This window comes from Alosa sapidissima, chromosome 1 (assembly GCF_018492685.1).
Source record: "Alosa sapidissima isolate fAloSap1 chromosome 1, fAloSap1.pri, whole genome shotgun sequence".
In the NCBI taxonomy this organism is placed as follows: Eukaryota; Metazoa; Chordata; class Actinopteri; order Clupeiformes; family Clupeidae; genus Alosa; species Alosa sapidissima.
The window spans coordinates 42352475-42371940 of record NC_055957.1 but is presented as its reverse complement, the minus strand read 5'-3'; the positions used below and the strand labels follow the sequence as shown (position 1 = coordinate 42371940).

Sequence of the window (19466 nt, the reverse complement as noted above, 5' to 3'; positions counted from 1 at the left end):
GCAAGGCAGGAAGAAATCTGGCGCCCCTGTTCAGGCCCAGTTCAGTCCCATTGCTGTTTGAGAGGCGGCTCAGGTCCAGGTCCAATGCTCAGGGACAGTACGACTCGCTCGCTCGGCCAGGAAACTCTAATCCTACTGACTGACTCATCTCCTGGACAATTTTCTGGCATGTAAATCGGTGGTTTTGTAATGTAGGCAGCCAGCAGACATCACACAAAATAGACATCTCAGATCCCCCCTTCTCTATGTTTGTATGCGATGGATTAAGTGTGTGTCAAGCTGATCCATATAACAGTGCTGGTACCGCCTTTCTGCACCCCTTTTGACTGTGCCTTAAAAAAACCCTCATACATCCATTCTAATCTCCAGCGAAGACTTCTTTTGCCTAGTTTTGTCTCCAATCGATTACACATAAAATCTGCAGTCAGATTGCTTGTCTATTGCTTTGTTGTTTTTGAGGGGTCCAACTCATTCTTCAGTATACATAAACCCTGTGCTGCACTAGAACACAGATTTGTCTCTTTTCAATGGGTGATATTTAACCCACTGTGTATGGGTAGGTCTTGTCACTCTGACATTTCAGACTCAAGACAGACTTTCAAAAATGCAGACTTCTGTATTTGATCTGATTGAAATGTCAGGCTGATACCACAGCTGAATACAAAGCATGTCGCATGAGAACAAAAATCCTGTATCCTTCTCTAAAGGCACAACCTTCATAGGTGAACAACATAAAAAAAGTGAAAATGAACTTAGACCTGACATAAGGATTGTTATTAGTGCTGTTATGTGAAATATGTTTTTTTTTCATGCGAGATTTCCAGGATTTCGTTCCAAGCACACAATGTACATTTGCATTGTGAACCGAAATAGCCGAGCTAAAATAAAACTACACAATAAAGCAAACGTCAACTTTGTATAGTGTGTGGGAGGTTTCCTGTGGAAAATATGCCAAGCTCTTTTGTAACTGGTCTCTGTGTTTGACGTATTTCTTTTACAACACTGTTCTACCGTGAATTATTTCATAGAGTGATGTTGAGACTTAGGTCTTAGCAGACGTGTAAAGGTTGTGAATGAAATTCTACTCGTATCTGTTGGGCTTTAAAGGTCAATTCAACAGGTTCACTCTGTGTCACTTAGTGTAAGCATAAACCTAAATGTAAACCTTTATAGCTTGTGAAGAGTGAACATTACCCTGAAGTAAAATGAAGGTAGACTGTAAAGAAAGCCTTATGGCCAAATGGCTTATGATATAATTTGATTTGATGATGCCTTCTAAAAGCTGCTAAAGGCTTGTTAGAAAAGGGAAGTGGCTGCAGGTCATTAGTGTTCTGGTAAAGAAGGGAAAGGAAACAACATAAATGGAATGAATTCAAGAGCAAATGACTCTAGAATAGATCTAGTTTGGATAGAAGGTTCGGGTCTGGATTATCACCAAGAGGATATTCAAAGAGTGTAGATTAGTAATCTATCCTGGTTAAATGAAGTTAACACCAAGCAGTAAAGCTCCTAATAGTGAGACCCCTAATTCGTTCTCACTCCAAAACAAAGTCATAGGACTCAACTATTAGGAGCTATTACACTTACTCAGACTTAACATAGTCAGGCTTGTTACTAATCACATTCTTTGATTTCCCCCCAGGTCTGGTCCAGATAGGGATAGCAGTTAATCTGAACTCTCTACTCACAGTCTGGCATCAGCAGTGAATCTGAACGCTCTACTTACAAACACACATACAAACAAACATAGCAGATGAAATAAGAAAAGCTCACAATCATCCAAAAAACCTGATATTAGTTCAATATAGGGCACAGTCTTCCCTCTACACACACATCAGAAAACATAGTTCTCCACTCCCTGATCCCACTACCACCAATCACCTGGATTTATGGACTTGACTGACATCCTTGAGGACCAATCCCTGACTTTAGAGTTTATTTGAGCTGTTTAAAAAACAAAACTTCAAAAGGTGCTTTTATCTACAATGCTCCCAAACGGCTTAAAGAGCTTGACTTACAGACTCTATGAACACTAAGCACATACACACTGAATGGACAACTAGAGGATTGGGAAGAGGGATTTGCTGAACTTGATTTAAAAAGTGTTTTGAATTAGAATCACACACTGTAACTTTAACTTCATACAACTTCAAACAAACAAACAAACATAATTACATACTGCAGCTTTATAGGTATAAATTAATGAATGGCTTGTGAGTTGGGATGATACTCTCCCATATGTCCCATTGTTACTAATTAGGTGTAGACTGATATCTCTATATAAGTACACAATACTATTTCAATTCATTTAAAATGTCAGACTTACTTGAATGTGTGTGCACTGGTGTAGAACAAATTTGAACATTATATGCTCATATAAAGCTACTGCAAACACTGTGTGTGTGTGTGTGTGTGTGTGTGTGTGTGTGTGTGTGTGTGTGTGTGTGTGTGTGTGTGTGTGTGTGTGTGTGTGTGTGTGTGTGTGCATGTGTGTCTGTATTCCCTGTGGTGTGCCTTTGAATATAAGACTAAAGTGCAGCTCACTATTTTTGTAACTATATAAAAACAAGGTGTCTTTTAATGATCACTAATTGGTGAAAAGGATGAACATGCTACCAAATGTCTAAAAGTTCTGGGTGCAGTTTGGCATTTACTGCAGGTATGATGAGCTAACTTTCATACATATCAAACGGGCAAGTGCACACAGCGTGCAGTGGATGTGGTTCAGCTTGACAGCTGTAGTGAGTCTATTCCTCTGTGTGGCCAGGTAGTTCCTGTAGTGACTGTGTGTGTGTGTGTGTGTGTGTGTGTGTGTGTGTGTGTGTGTGTGTGTGTGTGTGTGTGTTAGTGATCCCCCCCTGTACTGCTAAACCTGCTAGGGGAGCAACCAACGACCGCATGTGGGTGAGCGACCGGCTGCTGTGGTGTGTGAACTGGAGTGTGTTCTACGAGTGTGTGTTCTAAGAGAGTCCCTGCCGCTCGTCTCTGCCCGTGAGAGAGCTCCTCTGTCTCCACCAGAACCACCACCGATGACGACGCTGATGACGCCTCCACCTCGGACACTGCTGACCCTGTTGCCGATCCTCCAGCTTGTTCTGTTCCAGGGGTTAGTGCCCCACCATCTGGCGCCTCAAACGACTCGCCCCCCAGGTCAGCCAGCTTGATGTAGCCCTTGCTGCCCGAGCGTTCCAGCCTGGGGCAGCTGAATCGGCGGGAGCGGTCTTCATGGCGACCGCCGCCGCCCAACGGCCAGCGGAAGCTCGCTGCATCAGAGAGGGAAGTGAGGGACAGGTGCGACCCCGCGACCTTTCGCCCCGATGCTGCCACCGCCACCGGAGGAGCTACGCCGCCCTCCGAGAGCGACCACCGCGGCGACAATGACCTCGAACCCCCCCACCTTTTTGTGGTGCCCAGGGAACTCTGGGAGTCGGACACGTCTGCCCGAGAGATCTCGGCTTTGGTTTCTATGGCGACAGGCAAAGAGCTTCCATCCTTGCTCTCCGTGCTCCTCTCCTCCTCCACCTCCTTTCTCCTCCCCCGCGTCTCCCTCCTTACATACTCCTCCTCCTCTTCTTCCTCCTGTTGCTCCACCTGCTGCTCCTCAGTGTCCTGCACCCCCTCCGCCATCTCGCGGTTGTTGAGTTTGATGACAGGCAGCGTGAAGGCGTTCAGGGAGGACGTGACGATGGAGCCCGTCTCCCACGGCCCCCGCGCTGCCATCACCGCCGCCACTGGCCCTCTCTCCTGCTCCCGGTACACACTGTACACGCCGTCGCCCCCGTCCCGCCACCAGCTGCACCTCCGTGCACACGAGGGCCTTCGAGACCCCCCTCCTCCGGAGCCGAACCCCCAGAGCGTCGATGGCCAGGAGCCGTGTGAACGTCCTGCCCTGTGCTCCGCGTTCGTCTCCACGCCACCACTACACGCCTGGGCGTAGTTGACGAGGCCGTTGAGCGGTGGTGGCGAATGGTCTTTGGCGCGCAGACCGTGCGCATCAATGACAGTGGAGTAGATGTCGCGCAGGTCGATGACCTTGGTCTGGCGGTCACGCTCCTCGTGCAGCACGGCGTTGGCACAGATGAACAGGAAGATGCCCATGCCCATCACCAGCGGCCCGAACATTTTCAGCTGGTCCGAGTGCAGCCAGCCGGCCAGCAGCGCTCCCACAAGCCCCAGTGGCTCAGGTGTGACCGGCGTGACCGGCGACGGCGACAGCTCCAGGGTGCTCATGTTCCCTCGAGTCACGTTCAGCTCCCTCTGCTGGCTAAGCTTAGCACTACCCGTGTGGTTCCAAGCCATCTGGAGAGCGCTTCCCCTCGGCGTGCTAACCCTAGTGGCCTGGAGGTTGTTTGCGGCCCACGTCGCTGAGTACTCAAGCTTGTGCTTTGGCCAGTAACCCAGCACGGCCATGGCGATGCCCACCATAAGCACTAGGACGCCCACGGCGGCCACTAGGCCCGAGGCCGAGCACACCTGCAGCTTGCCCTTCACCACCACCACGTCGTTCTTCCTCTTCCTCTTCCTCGCCCGCCGCAGCCGCTTGCTCTCCGCCCGTGTCTTGGAGCGCACCGAGTCCTGGCGCCTGGAGATACGCAGAAGCCCGCCCGTCGCGATCATGTCGGCCGATACTGTTGGGCAATGGAGCCGTCAGTCATTCTGAGCACAGAGAGAGAGAGAGAGAGAGTGGGTGGGAGGGTAAATGAGAAAAGAGGTAGGATGAGAGAGGGAACAAGAGTTAGAGATAATGTTAATATTGGATTACGTAATCGCAAGCAAACAAATAATCTAATCAGGCTGTGACACACACAAGAAACAAAGTTAAAATGTGTAGTCTGGCTAATACCAGACCTATTTTCAATTGGTCTGAACATCTTGGCTCATCCCCAATTTCCAAGAGGTGTGACCAGCGATTAAATTAAATGTTAATTGGTATTTTACAATCTTATCAAATCTGTTTCATGCAGTATAGCAAACACATATTTCTTGTAAAGGAAGGTTTAATATGCAGTTGTTAACCTTTTCCAAAGAAAATGCTAGACTGTATGAATACACGTCCGTGTCATCAGCGCAGCTATTAGCAGTGCTAACTAACTATTTTTTTTAGCGATTCGGAAATAGACTGCAGAGCAAATTCAAATGTGCTCACAGATTCGTCTGGGCTTATCTAGCCTATTAAATGTTCACATTACAGAATAGATTTATTTGCTAAAATACTCTAATTTCAATGAACTGAGCCCTGAAATGCTGGGGAAGAATCCACAGTGGTATGATGCTATGTGGTAAGGTCATGTTTCACCTGAGTAATGTTACATGTTATCACCTGGACAACCCAAAGAAACACACCTCTGGTCTTCCCATTAAAAAATGCAGTGGCCTGGATCAGTGCTCTTAGAACCAGTTATCTTTATCTGGGTTAGATAAATGAGCCTTGACAGTAGTCACCCACAAGCAACAGAGGTTTTCAAACATGTCCCTCACACTCTTGTCTCTTTCTTTCTTTCTTTTTTATCCCTCTGTTCCTCATCCCCTCTTTTTTTCTGTTCTCTTCTCCCTCTGTTGCTCTAGATGTTTGTTATTTGGAAACCACTGGACAACAATGTTGTGACAAGCAAGAATCTGGGCCCTGTGCAGATATTTTTTTATTATTAAAGTCCAGAAAACCATCGGTGGACAAAGATAGCATGGTAGAAATTGAAAATTCAGGGAGATAGGGCAAAAATGATCTTTAACATCTTCATTGCTAGTAACTTCAATATTAAACACACATGCATTATACTGTATCAAATACAATACTCCCCAGGGACGTATGCCAGGATCCTGTTTGTGGACTTTAGCTCGGCGTTCAACACCATCATGTCTGAACTTCTACATCAGAAGCTCACCCAGGTTTCAATGCCTGCCTCTACCTGTCAGTGGATCATCAGCTTTCTGACTGACAGGCAGCAGCATGTCAGACTGGGGAGCATCTCATCCAAAACCCGGTCCATCACTACTAGCGCCCCACAGGGGTGTGTCCTTTCCCCACTGCTCTTCTCCCTCTACACTAATGACTGCACCCCAAAGAGCCCATCTGTAAAACTCCTGAAGTTTGCAGATGACACCACCGTCATTGGTTTGATCCAGGATGGTGATGAGTCTGCTTACAGGCAAGAGGTGGATCAGTTGGTCCAGTGGTGTAGTCAGAAAGATTAACCAGAGTCAAATTCCTTGTTTGTTTACGCAAACCTGGCCATTGGCCAATAAAGCTGATTCTGATTCTGACAAGTACATAGAGCCTAGTATACAGCCTATGTATAGGAGGTGCTTCATCATGGCATACATTGGCAGCTATACACCTTGAGGGTGTACATGGGGTAAAATATGGTATTTTCCACCACATATTCAGTAAAATTAAGGAACAAGATTACGGTCTTAATCAGATTTATATCAGTAATTCACATCTGCCCATGTGGGGTGTGTCAAATCACTTGTGACAGCACCTGGGTTACGGCTAGTTCCCGATAAATAATTTGCAACACACATTGATTTTATCAACCATGGACAAGACTCTGTCGCTGTTAGAGTTTTAACCACATGCATTCCAATACAAATTTCAAGTTTTTGCCTGAAATTGCACTGTGCCTATTTACAAGGGCATTGTTGCACATCTTTTGGGGCCAACCATCAAATGCTGGACTCTAGAAAGCCGAGAACCTGTAGTTTCCGTAGGAAACAGTCAAAATAACTGTGTGATGTACTGACAAAGAGTTACAGAGGCTAGAACATAGTTTTTTCTTTCTGCCAGATTACAAGCATCTCTGAACTGACCACATTTCAGCCCTCTAAGTCACTTGATATCACTTAGAAACACAACTGAGCCCTAGCACCAGGTCTTGTGAAGCTGTGTGCAAAAGTAGATCAATATAGAATGAAAATATGAGTGCTTTAGACCAGTATTTGCCAAGGTATGCTCATGTGTTTTGTAAAATACCTATGGAACTTCCCCATAGGACTTTTTGTTATCCAAAATGCATACTGACAATCAAATGCTTACTGCACATGAACCCCTTTGTGTTGAAGCATAATCCTGGTCTCAAATGTAAGGTAAATACACTTTAAAGTGCGTATCGACTCATAGATAAATACTTAAACCTACGCACAGAAACCGAGTGGAATTGAGGATCTGACGCACGGTTAGACCAAACTGCTATGGCTCTTTCGAATAAAAGGACTAAATAAGCTTATATGTTCCTAGTTCCTAGTTTCTTTCTCTTTTAACCTTACACCATGATATCAGATAGCATGTATGCTCTATTTAGTAGCAGGCAGATACGCATCATGTGCTGCTGAGCACTTCTCCTTCAGCGCGGGTTTGAGGGTGCGCAGCTTCTTAGAGGCGCTCCTCAGATGCGAGAGGAGCACGTAGGTGTGCTACAATGGCCTTTTCCCGCCCACACGCGCTCCGTACGCTTCCCTCCGCTGCGCCATGCGCAGACATAGAAGTAGAACAGCGGCGCGCGTGAATCACATTCGCCTCCTCCTGAGAGAATCCTCTTAAGTGCGTCCACCAGGATGGACCGGACCGAGACACCAGTGGGCGAACAGGTTTTAGTCAGAATATAGCACAGAGCCCACCTGGGGTTTCACCATAGCAAGCACAACACTGCTGTCCGTGGTTCTGAAGTCAAATGCAGTTCTTCAGGTTTAGCCAAAATTAAGACTTTTCCAGTCGAGCCTAATAACTAATTAGTAAGGCTGCAGGTGATATGTAGGCCAGGTGTTGCAATGTAGGCTAGTGACAAGTAAAATATTTTCAACAAATGAGCGCCTCAACATAGTGTAAAATGTGAACATTTCTAATTTCATTCGTGACAACTGAACTGTCTCAGGATGACGATCGGCTGACAAGACTTGGTTCCGATCTGGCCCATCCGCGCCAGGTCAAGCCCGGAACAGTTCCTGATCCCGAGCGGATCTGCTGCTTGTGAAGGGTGTTAATGGCGCGCCGCATAAAACATTCATGTGTTTTTGTCGGCACTTTCCTTTGATCTACCGGAGCCGGGGACCTTGGAAAAAATGAGACAGTTCTTGTCAAACAGGCTGAGCAAGCGTCACATGGGAGAAGGTTTAAAACAAACAAAAACCTTTCAGAAGAAGAGGGAAAACATGTCAAGACTGGCGGAAGAGGTTGTTCAGGCCACGACTGAGTTTTGTGAGTGCTGGGGACCGAGAGGTGACAGAGCCATGTGCAACTCCTGCGGCGCAGATGTGACATTTCATTTGTCCTGCACAACCGTGTGAAGGAAATCAAAAGAGATGCGTTGTGAAGCTCGCACACATGACACACACACACACACACACACACACACACTCTAACTATATATTGGTTAGGCCACATGGTTACAACGTTTTTCTTACAGAACATGAAACAGTTAATATTGCATCTGACATCTTTCAATTGAGGATGCACATGGCAGGTAAAATATCACCTGGCATATGGAAAATTACACTTAGGTCGTAGCCTACTTTAACGTATTGTCGTTAGTTGCCAAGGTAGCCTAGAGTAAAGTAATGTTCACTATTAGGCTATTTTGATTTGCATTATTGGGCATTGGAAGCAGGATAGTCATCAGTCCATATGTTTGTATTTATTTAAAGGGTATTTTTGAGAGACAATCTCCCACGCAAAGTGCATACACATGATGGGTAATCAATGACGACTTCAATGAGGTTAATTATTGATGATAAATGATCGTCTATTCCCGTAGAGATACTGGCAGCTGACCTGGTCTATACTCGACGCACAGAGCGAGAGGGGAGCGCATGTGGCACGCTCAAACAAGGAGAGAAAGAAATCGGTATTAAAAAGAAATACCGATTTAAATACTCCCTTATTTAAGCGTTGCACACATCATGACGTGCTTGATCTGACTGAATTCATATGATTTTGAGATGCGATCCACAATAAAAAAAAATCTGCTTGAGAGACTGCCGTCGTAGGAAAATATTAACTTGAACACATTTAATTCAATATCATCCACCCCCCAATTGCTCACGCAGACAAAGAAATGACAGCTGCACTTACCATAAACCGGTTGCCCATCACCCATATTTCATGGCGCACACGTCCAAACCGTCCATCGCTCTTGACGCCGGGAGATGTGCTGTCTCTCTGCCGCGGACTGGCACGGCACGGAGGCGAAGTGTTGTGGACCACTTCAGTGCATTGTAGAAAGGGAGGGGCGCAGACGTTTACGTTAGATCGAGTTATGGGTGGCGGGGGGGGGGGGGGGTTTGAAAGACAGCCGAAGTGGGTATGGCAACCATACGGTATCACCTACGTTTTGCACGGATGCATAGCCGGAGTGTTTTGTTTGATGTCACTGTCTGACTGTTTTTTTTTAAATGCAGTTACACATCTCATTTCACGAAATGTATTTATGACAAGTCAGTTAATAAACATTGTGCATCAGCATATGAAGATAGGTTATGTTAGTGATGGTAATACATTCTCTTATGGCTTTCAACAGAACTTGACATCTTGTTTGTTTAGTTTTAATGAATAGCATATCCATTTCAACACTTAACCTGAACTCTGCAACTAAGGCCCTCCTCAGAAACTTTATTTATTTCTTGGTCATCTTTTTATGCCTTCTTATCCTTATGACTGTGTGTGTGTGTGTATGTATGCGCGCGCGTGTGTGAGAGAGAGAGAGAGAGAGACGCATGAAGTCTGGACTTGTGCCTGCATGTATTTGTGTGCTTCATGATGCTGTCCAGGCCACAGCTGTGTGTCTGACCACTGGGGCAGGCAAGTCTCCCACAGGGGACGTTTGACAGACGCTGAACAGGGAGACAGGGAGGAGGACAGGCATGACGCTAAAGCTAAAGCTGAGTTAACACATGCAGCCCAGGGGCCACAACAGATAGGGCTCTGGGTGGACTGTCCAGAGGCAGAGAGATGGGAACTGCCCCAGATTCTGGGTTTGATTGGGCTCGATCCGAGTTAAAAACCTATCAAGTGTCAGCTGCCATCTCTGTGCCTATTGGTGATGGGGAGCAGACAGTTCTGACTGAATTTAAAAAAAATGAGGAAACATTCACTAAAAAAGATGCGCACTAGTATGCACACACACACACACACACACACACACACACACACACACAGTGATATTACTATTTTCTATATTGTAAACCATGCAAATATACACAAATCATGAACACACTAACCTAATACAGCGTGTCCTTTCATTGCCTGTATACATAATCATTAATATTTAAAAAAATCCGTGAATTAGTGAAACACACACAGCACACAGTGTACACACAGTGAGGTGAAGCACACACTAATCCCAGCGCAGTGAGCTGCCTGCATCAACAGCAGCGCTCGGGGAGCAGTGAGGGGTTAGGTGCCTTGCCTACTGGTCAGGGTTCGAACCAGCAACCCTCTGGTTTCAGGTCCGAAGTGCTAACCAGTAGGCCATGGCTGCCCCATCTAGAGCTCATGTGGTGCTCAAATTCTGATCGGTAAAGAGTTCCACAGGCTAAGTAGGGTTTCTGTGAAGATAAAAATATATCCGTGAACAAGCAAGGTCTCGCAGTTGAACCTCAACAGAAAAACAACTGGTGTTTCAGAGGTGGAGGCAGGCTCCATATTTTGGCCTTTTTCCCTGAGAGCAGAGGACTCTAGAGCAGAGGTGATGCTCAGCAGATACCCTCTGGTGTGCCACAGAGAGGAAGTGACACGCACCTAAACAGGACGTTACATAATGTGAAGACAAATCAACAGTGTGTTTGTGTGTATCTGGTTGTCAGCTGTGTCGTTAAATGTTTCCAGTTGTTGGTGAGACACTGGTGAAATGTTGAAGAAATCCTACACAGATACATATCACTGATTTTATGATATTCTCAGACGGTAACCAGACATCGCTGCAACAGGAGAGAGGATGTTGGATGTGGTGCTGGGACTTCTCTGATAGTGTTGTTGAGGAACTCTTAATCTTTACATATATATATATGCATCGTGTACATTTGTAGATAAACACACATAAGCATACATCTGTCATTCTATTGCAGGAGCATAAGATATGCATTCAACCAATTTCGCCTAAAAAGCGTGACAAAATTCACAGACCAAATTCACAGACCAAACTGCTCCCAAACTCCCTGTATATAAACCACACCTATTGCCTGTGTGCTTGGACCTGAGTTATCCACACTGAGCTGCTTTCCTCTCTTATGCAACCTTACCTGAGAGGATGGGAAGTGGACCCAGGTGGGAGGAGGACCGATTCAGGTAATTAGCTTGAGCTGTTGTAGCAGCCCCCCCCCCCCCTTCCCCAGACACTCATACACACACACACACACACACACACACACACACACACACACACACACACACACACACCACAGACACACACTTCTCCATCTCTTATCCCTTCCTATTCTCATGCCTCATTTCCTAATTCAAACAAAGTGTGTCTGCCTTCTCCTACCACCCTCCCCCCCTACACACACACACACACACACACACACACACACACACACACACACACACACACACACACACACACACACACACACACACACCTTCAGCCTCTCTGGAGGGCGACCTGGAGCTGACATTTGCAAATGTGTGGGGAGGTGTAGGCTGCTGCGCACCTGTTCCTCTTAATTAAGGGGAGTGTAGAGAAGGGAGAGGAGAGGAGCCATTCATTACGGCTCCTTATCTGGGACGACAGGAAAGATCAGCTGTGGATCAGAGGGGCGGAAGAGGGGAGTAGGAGAGTAAGATGAGCTATCTGATCTGCTCTGTGGAGAGGGTTATCTGTTCTTTTTCAACACTCTGCCAGAAACAGGTCACACGCACGCACGCATGCACACACACACACACTGTAGCAGATCTGCAGGTTTAGCTATGCTACAACACACACACACACATGAATGAAACACACACACATGCAGGCATACATACTTTCTGGCCAACATGCTGCTACCCTTTAGCTCTAAACACACTCAGACATGTGGGTGCATAGACCTGCACAAATTTACATACAACTTACAAATATGTTCATCTTCTTGCAGGAGGAGGAAGCCAGTCAGACTCAGCGCTGTCCAGGCCACAGCTGTGTGTCTGAACAGCACACAGACACATGCTGACAGGGCAGTAAGGTCACAGAGAGAACCAGAGGGCCACTGAGAGAGTGCAGGTCTAAGAGTCAGGTGACAGGTCCACTCCAAAATTGAAAGAGTTCTTCCTTGGCCCGTGCTACACCTTTCCGCTGAGTTTAATTTATTTAGAACCATTATTTTTTTTCCTGCTGACATACAGACTGATAGACAAACTGCACCAAAAACACAATCTCCTTGATGGCTTTAAAGGAGAATTCCGGTGTGATATTGACCTAAAGTGTATTGAAACATGATACCGAGTGTGAACGTATGTCTCATAGCCCATCTCGGCTTGTCCCCTGCACTCCAAAATCTGGCGCTAGTTAGCCGATGCTACCAACAGCTTTTTCAATAGTGGTGCTTCGGCATCGGGCTAGCCATGCAAATAAATCACTGTTTTACACCCATTTACGAGGCTCAATATATCTCCACACTTCATTGGTAAACTTCCGAGGGCCCTGACATTTAAAACGAGACATTGAGAACTTTGAAAAAGCACTGGTAGTTTACTTACAAGACGATTTATACAGACAGTATCTTCACGAAGTTTAGCGTTTGCAGCCATCTTGAATTTAGTCACGATAAGTCGAGCAACGAGTAAGAATGAACAGGTATGATAAGGGATCAGATTCCAAAAATAATTCAGTGGAAATGCATGGATTCCAGTTTCTTCCAGTAGCAGCAACTGGAATCCATGCAGTTCCACTGAATTATTTTTGGAATCTGATCCCTTATCATACCTTATGATACTTACTCGTTGCTTGACTTATCGTGACTAAATTCAAGATGGCTGCAAACGCTAAACTTCGTGAAGATACTGTCTGTATAAATCGTCTTGTAAGTAAACTACCAGTGCTTTTTCAAAGTTCTCAATGTCTCGTTTTAAATGTCAGGGCCCTCGGAAGTCTACCAATGAAGTGTGGAGATACATTGAGCCTCGTAAATGGGTGTAAAACAGTGATTTATTTGCATGGCTAGCCCGATGCCGAAGCACCACTATTGAAAAAGCTGTTGGTAGCATAGGCTAACTAGCGCCAGATTTTGGAGTGCAGGGGACAAGCCGAGATGGGCTATGAGACATACGTTCACACTCGGTATCATGTTTCAATACACTTTAGGTCAATATCACACCGGAATTCTCCTTTAATTAGGAGAAAAAGGGGACCATAACGCTTGACCAGTGAAGGACTGTCCCACTGGGGCCATCAGACTCCGATCTTATCTATCATGGCCGCAGTGCTGCTGCTTCCTCACTGTCATCTAGCTCTTCCTCCTCCTTCTCCTCTTCCTCCTCCTCCTCCTCTTCCTCCTCCTCTTCCTCCTCTCAACAGAGACTCAGATGGGAGCAGCTCTCACTCTCGTAGCCACCTCAGGAGAGGGGAATGGGAAGATTGGGGAGGAGGGGAAAGGGTGAGGAGGTGTGAAGGAGTGAGGGGTTTGGGGATGAAAGAGTGAGGCTTGATGGTCTTTTGGGGCCCCACCGTCAACTTCAAGGCACCTAATCCTATCCCTGACCCTAACCCTAACGCCTTCTAGACACCGCTGCCTTGATGGTGGGGGCCCAATAGACCATATAACAAGAGTGAGGGATTAAGGAGGTGAGGGGATGAAGGAGTCAGGAGTTGAGGAGGTCAGGGGGTGAGGGGATGAAGGAGTGAGGGGTTGAGGAGGTCAGGGGGTGAGGGGATGAAGGAGTGAAGAGTTGAGGAGGTCAGGGGATGAAGGAATGAGGGGTTTTGGGGATGAAAGAGTGAAGGGTTGAGGAGGTGAGGGGGTGAGGGGATGAAAGAGTGAAGGGTTGAGGAGTGAGACAAGTGAAGGGAGTAATAGGGTGAGGAAGAGTGGGGAACTGAGGGTTAGGAGTGGAGTGTGTGCGTGTGTGTGTGTGTGTGTGTGTGTGTGTACCAGAGGGCTGTGTTTGCTTGTCTCTGCCCCAGAGACCACAGACGTTAATAAATGACAGGGTATTTGTATTTAATATGTGCAGATCTCTTTGTGTTAGTATGTGATGAACATGCTTGCATGAAAACAAACAAACACCTATCACGCATACAGTTGACACACACAGTTGACACACACAAGGGATTAACAAGGGATTTTATTGAACAACGGCAAAAATAGAAGTGAATCATAATCGACGTGGTAGTGACGGCAGAGTTTGATGCTGGTGTGTGGGGTTGTATTGAGAACAGTGGAATCTAATGTAATTGAACATCAAAAGCAGAGTGCTCCAAACTCATGACTCATGGCGCCTATGTGCGGAGACCTTTTCCCTCTCTTATGCATTCTCTCTTTCACTTTCTCTCTCTCTCTCTCTCTCTCACAAACACACACACACACACACACACACACACACACAAGCACTAAACCACAGGTCAGTGTAGTGTCCTCAGTCACATCAAACCATATTAGAGGTGAACTGCGCTATCTGTGTGAGCTGGAGAGAGTGGAGGCCCAAGTGAGAAGGTCTCCCCCGTTTAAGGGCAGCAGAGCTGCCGGCGTTCCCACTCCCGTCCCCTCCCTCATCCATCAACCCTAATCAATACAGGAACATCTCCCGCTGATCAGGACCCCCCATCGTCAGCCTGATAGATGCCGCTGCCAGGCTCACCCGCTGTGGGTGCGGAAGGTATTGGGGGGGGGGGGGGGGCAGGCACTCCATTACCAGTGCCACGGTGAAGATACAGAGGTATTGGGGGGGGGGGGGGCAGGCACTCCATTACCAGTGGCCACGGTGAAGATACAGAGGTGGGGGGGGGGGGGGGGGGGCACTCCATTACCAGTGGCCACGGTGAAGATACAGAGGTGGGGGGGGGGGGGGGGGGCACTCCATTACCAGTTGCCACGGTGAAGATACAGAGGTGGGGGGAGGGATCCTCATCAGGGCAGCGATGATTAATCTCCTCTCAATAATCACCTCCGCAAAAGCCCAGCAGGTTCTGTTGAGGCCCGAATTGTTTTCCCACAGGGATTAGAAACGGTTCAAAGAACGAAAACGAAATCCAGAAACAAACAAATTTTTTGGATGAACGTGATCAAAAATGGGAACAAAACCAATTTCACTTGTTGGGAGTTTTAATAACCTTTCTTTGAATATTATAAGTCCATAGGCTTGGAAAGTCACCTGCCAACACAGTGTTCCTCAGACCCCTTAGAGGATGAATTTAGTCATATTTTATGAATCAGAGTCTCACCTGTATAATAGGCTAGACTGATAAAAAGGATTTTCATATCCAACACTATCTAACCACAGTTAGGTTATAAGACATTTTTGAAGATCTAATATTATATAGACTAATTGCCTACTTTCAAATCTCGCCCAACGCCTGAATTCAGACACAGTGTTTTTAACAGTTAGCTTTGATATCTAATGTGCTTTGATTTAAAGCTTTAAGGCTGTTGGGCAGAAAAAGGCCTATAGTATTGTGTCACCGGCCGTAAATCAATTTGTAAAGGCAATGCCATTTCTAAAGGAACGTTATTAACCATTCTTTTATAATGTTCCAACCGGTTACCATTTAGAGGAGAGGCTCTAAAATAATGTTTTTGCTCAGAACAAACCAAAATGAAAATCCTTCTGTTTTCAGCCCCTGGGTTTCCTGGATACAGTTCCGTTTCCCGAACCTCTCACGGCTCCTTTACTCCACATGACTGTAGCTGCCAGACCGGCACAGTGGTGCCGATGCCATCGTAGATAACATCTCCCATCATCAGGAGAGGAATGCGGCAACTGTACATCAAAAGGACACTTGAGTAACCCCATGGCAAGTGTAGGCTTTTGTGATGTGATTTAGCTGCAGACCAACACATCATCGCTCCCACTCATTGTGCTCAGTGATGTAGGGGTAGGCTTTTATCAGTCTGACTGATATCAAATAGTGTCTGTTAGCCCTTAATGGCAGACAGGGTCTATTCCCTTATGAGCTACGACCTCAAGGTCTTATGGAGGAGAACCATATGATCTATACATGTTATTTATAGCACTGCAGGCAGATACTTTGTTATGGTTGATAACTCAGATCTTATTGTGCTGCTGCAGGGATCTGCTTTTAATCCAGATTCAACAGAGATCAGCGTACACTATGATCTGCAGGTGCACATGGCCCTTCCTGTTCTGAAGCGCAAGATTCAGAAAAAAAATTTGGTTATGTTGTAAAAAATATTATATTTTTTGTGTGGGTCTTGGGATGATTACTGGTTTATTTTCCCCAGAAATGCAGTACAAGCATTTCCTGTAGCAGAGAACTCCTCCATGTCCCTGGTTTATATCATCCTGAATCCCCTCTAAAAAGAGCCCTCATGATTAATCAAGGGGATTTTCCGGTCAGTGTAGGACTGCATGTGTCCACTCACAACAACGAGCTATATTGTATTAAACAATAAGAGAACAAACCCCAGAGGAGCTTGAGTCTTTCTCAGAAGAGACATTACATAACTGTGCTGTTTCCCAGGTTCGCAAGACACCCTATTGGATTCAGATCTGTCATGTGGTATCAAATACCTATTAGGCCGCTGTCAATATGCACACACACACACGTGTGTGAGTGCAAGAGTGAGATTCATTATCTGAAGCTCAATAGTATTGATGAATGTCCTCTCTCCTGTTTGGTTTGGGCTGTTGAGTTGTTCAGCATTACCGGCTCTTTGCTTCGAGGACTGATCGTAACCAAGGAGAGATGGATCAGTGAGCAGAAGTGTGCAAATTTGTGTGTGTGTGTTTGAGAGTGAGACTGTGCGCATGAGACTGTGTGTGTGTGTGTGTGTGTGTGTGTGTGTGTGAGAGAGAGAGAGAGAGATATAGTGTGTGTGTATCTATCTGTGTGTGTGTGTGTGTGTGTGTGTGTGTGTGTGAGAGAGAGAGATATAGTGTGTGTGTGTATCTATCTGTGTGTGTGTGTGTGTGTGTGTGTGTGTGTGTGTGTGTGTGTGTGTGTGTGTGTGTATCTATCTGTGTGTGTGTGTGTGTGTGTCTGTGTGTGCACTGATGGTGTCCTGAAGGCACACCATGGGGAGGGAAAACTCTCTCCTCCTGAAAGTTTCAGAGTGTCACGGGGGGACTGGAGGATCTGAAGTGAGCAGCTTCAGCTTCAATCCAGCCATTTAAAATGCTCTCAGAGCAGCAACAATCCCCACACGCACACACATACACACACACACACACACACACCTACACACACCCACACCCACACACACACACACACACACATACATACTCACACACACACACACACACACACACACACACACAAATATATGCACAAAGAGTCCTCACACATTTATTTACACACACACACACACACAGAGACACACACACACACACATATTCATATTTTTATGACACACAAACAAACACACACACGTCCACTGAAACACACACACACGAGCGCACACACACACACACACACACACACACACACATCCACTCACATTATAACATATATATCAACACACACTCACAGTAAAACACACACACACACACACTCACAGTAAAACACACACACACACACACGCACGCACGTAGTGTTAATTTCGTCAGGCGAGACGAGAAGAAATATGTTCGTCAACGACCTTTTTTTTCATGACAAAGACGAGACGATGACGAGACTGCACTAATGTCCTGAAACATTGACTAAGACTATCTTAAGATGCATTATTGTTGACGAAAAAAGACGAGACTAAAATGTTTTGCATGAAATAAAAACTAAGATAAAATACGTTTTCAAAAATATTCCGAAGGAGTTCATACGCAGCAGCTTTCCTGTAGGCTAGTCTACGTGCTGTTGCTGCAACCCTGTGGCTGCAATACGAAACTACATAGAACAGGGGTCTCAAACTCCCGGCCCACGGGCCAAATCCGGCCCGCGTCCGGCCCAATTCCGCCCGGTCCGCGACCTATGTCAAAATATTAATGTAATCTGGCCCTTGAGGGTATTTTTAATTGCGACAAACAACAATAATTAAAATAAACGATAGATCCAAGTACGGCGACAAATCTCATTTGTACTCTTCTCCACTATTTGCTAGACATCCAGAGGTTGATTCAACCCAAAATCGCTGCGCAAAGCTCTCAGAAAATACTTATATTACACGCGGGAAACATGAAGACGTGCATTTTAATGACGCGGAAGCGATGCAGGCCATAATTTTGCACAAACTGAAGCAGAAATAGACACCAAATGCTGAAAAACGTTCACGTGTGATGAAGTCTATGTGATGAAGGCTATGTTATTCACCTATTCTGATTCTGAAGGAGAATATCTGCCTTTTGGAGATTATGATCGACCTTCTATTGACAGTGATAAGTCACGGACGGTGCCCACTAAGCATACCTTGCTTATTTTATTTATAATAAAATATTATATTATATAATTATATTATTATATTATATTATTTATTTCGACCCTCTGCCCAACATAGCTTGGAGGTTGCAGGGGTAATCGTGATGATAGTGTCCGTAATGGACGTGGTACAGCAGGGGTAGTAGAAATAGGGCTCTGAAGAACTACAAAGTCACCCGCGATAGGAACTGATTTGACCAGGATACTTTATTGTAGGCTTTGTGGTTATAGGCTAGTAATAGTTTACTATTGTTGGTATATATCTTAGGCCTACTGTTTTCCTACTGTTTCCTTTTCAGTATTTACTAATTTGAGGTGCTTGCCATCCAGTGGCAAATTAGATGGGTAAATTTACCCCCTTCATAAACTTTTGTTCATACTCAAAAGAGTTTTATATTTACAGTAGGACTTTATCTCTGACCACTTTCAAGCCATGGCCTTTTAAAATTTTTATATAAAAATCCAATGATGTTGCTTTCTTAACCCTGACGCCTAGTTTGCCAGGTTTAAAAAAGTTAGGAGAGGAAAATATTTTTATTTGGTGTGAAACACACACATAGGCCTACATGTTTTTATGTTTGTTTTTATAATTTGTATTAATATTTATTTTATCATTATTTTATTTATAAGCTAAGGTTGCTAGCACAGGTGTCTAAAAATAGATAAAAAAGACTTGCACTTTCTGTTTGTAGTCTTGTTTTGGAAAATGCAGTATTTGAAAAAAAAAAACAGTGCATTTTAGGAAATACACTGACGTGGCCCTCCAATCAGATGACATTGGCAGAAGTGGCCCCCAGCTCATTTGAGTTTGAGACCCCTGACATAGAACAAGAACACTGGAGATTTCTGCCAGTTAGCAAGGTAACTAAGCTTTATGCCACAATGCTACATACCCAGTTGTTGAATCTACTCATACATATACAAATTAACATCCCCCAGAATGTCCATATGAAAATGTTCAGCAAGTAATGTCAACTA

The 19466-nt window shown here is 45.4% G+C and overlaps 1 protein-coding gene across 1 annotated transcript; it reads right to left on the bottom strand.

Annotated features, from left to right (window-relative positions):
• Positions 1-1921: 1921 nt before the first annotated feature.
• Positions 1922-9182, bottom strand: LOC121712081 (transmembrane protein 200A-like). Its single transcript, XM_042096066.1, has 2 exons — positions 9065-9182; positions 1922-4656 (listed from the first exon to the last, which is right to left on the bottom strand). Exon 2 carries the CDS (start codon positions 4615-4617, stop codon positions 2845-2847), a length of 1773 nt encoding a protein of 590 aa, XP_041952000.1. The 5' UTR covers positions 4618-4656; positions 9065-9182; the 3' UTR covers positions 1922-2844.
• Between the last annotated feature and the right edge of the window lie 10284 nt (positions 9183-19466).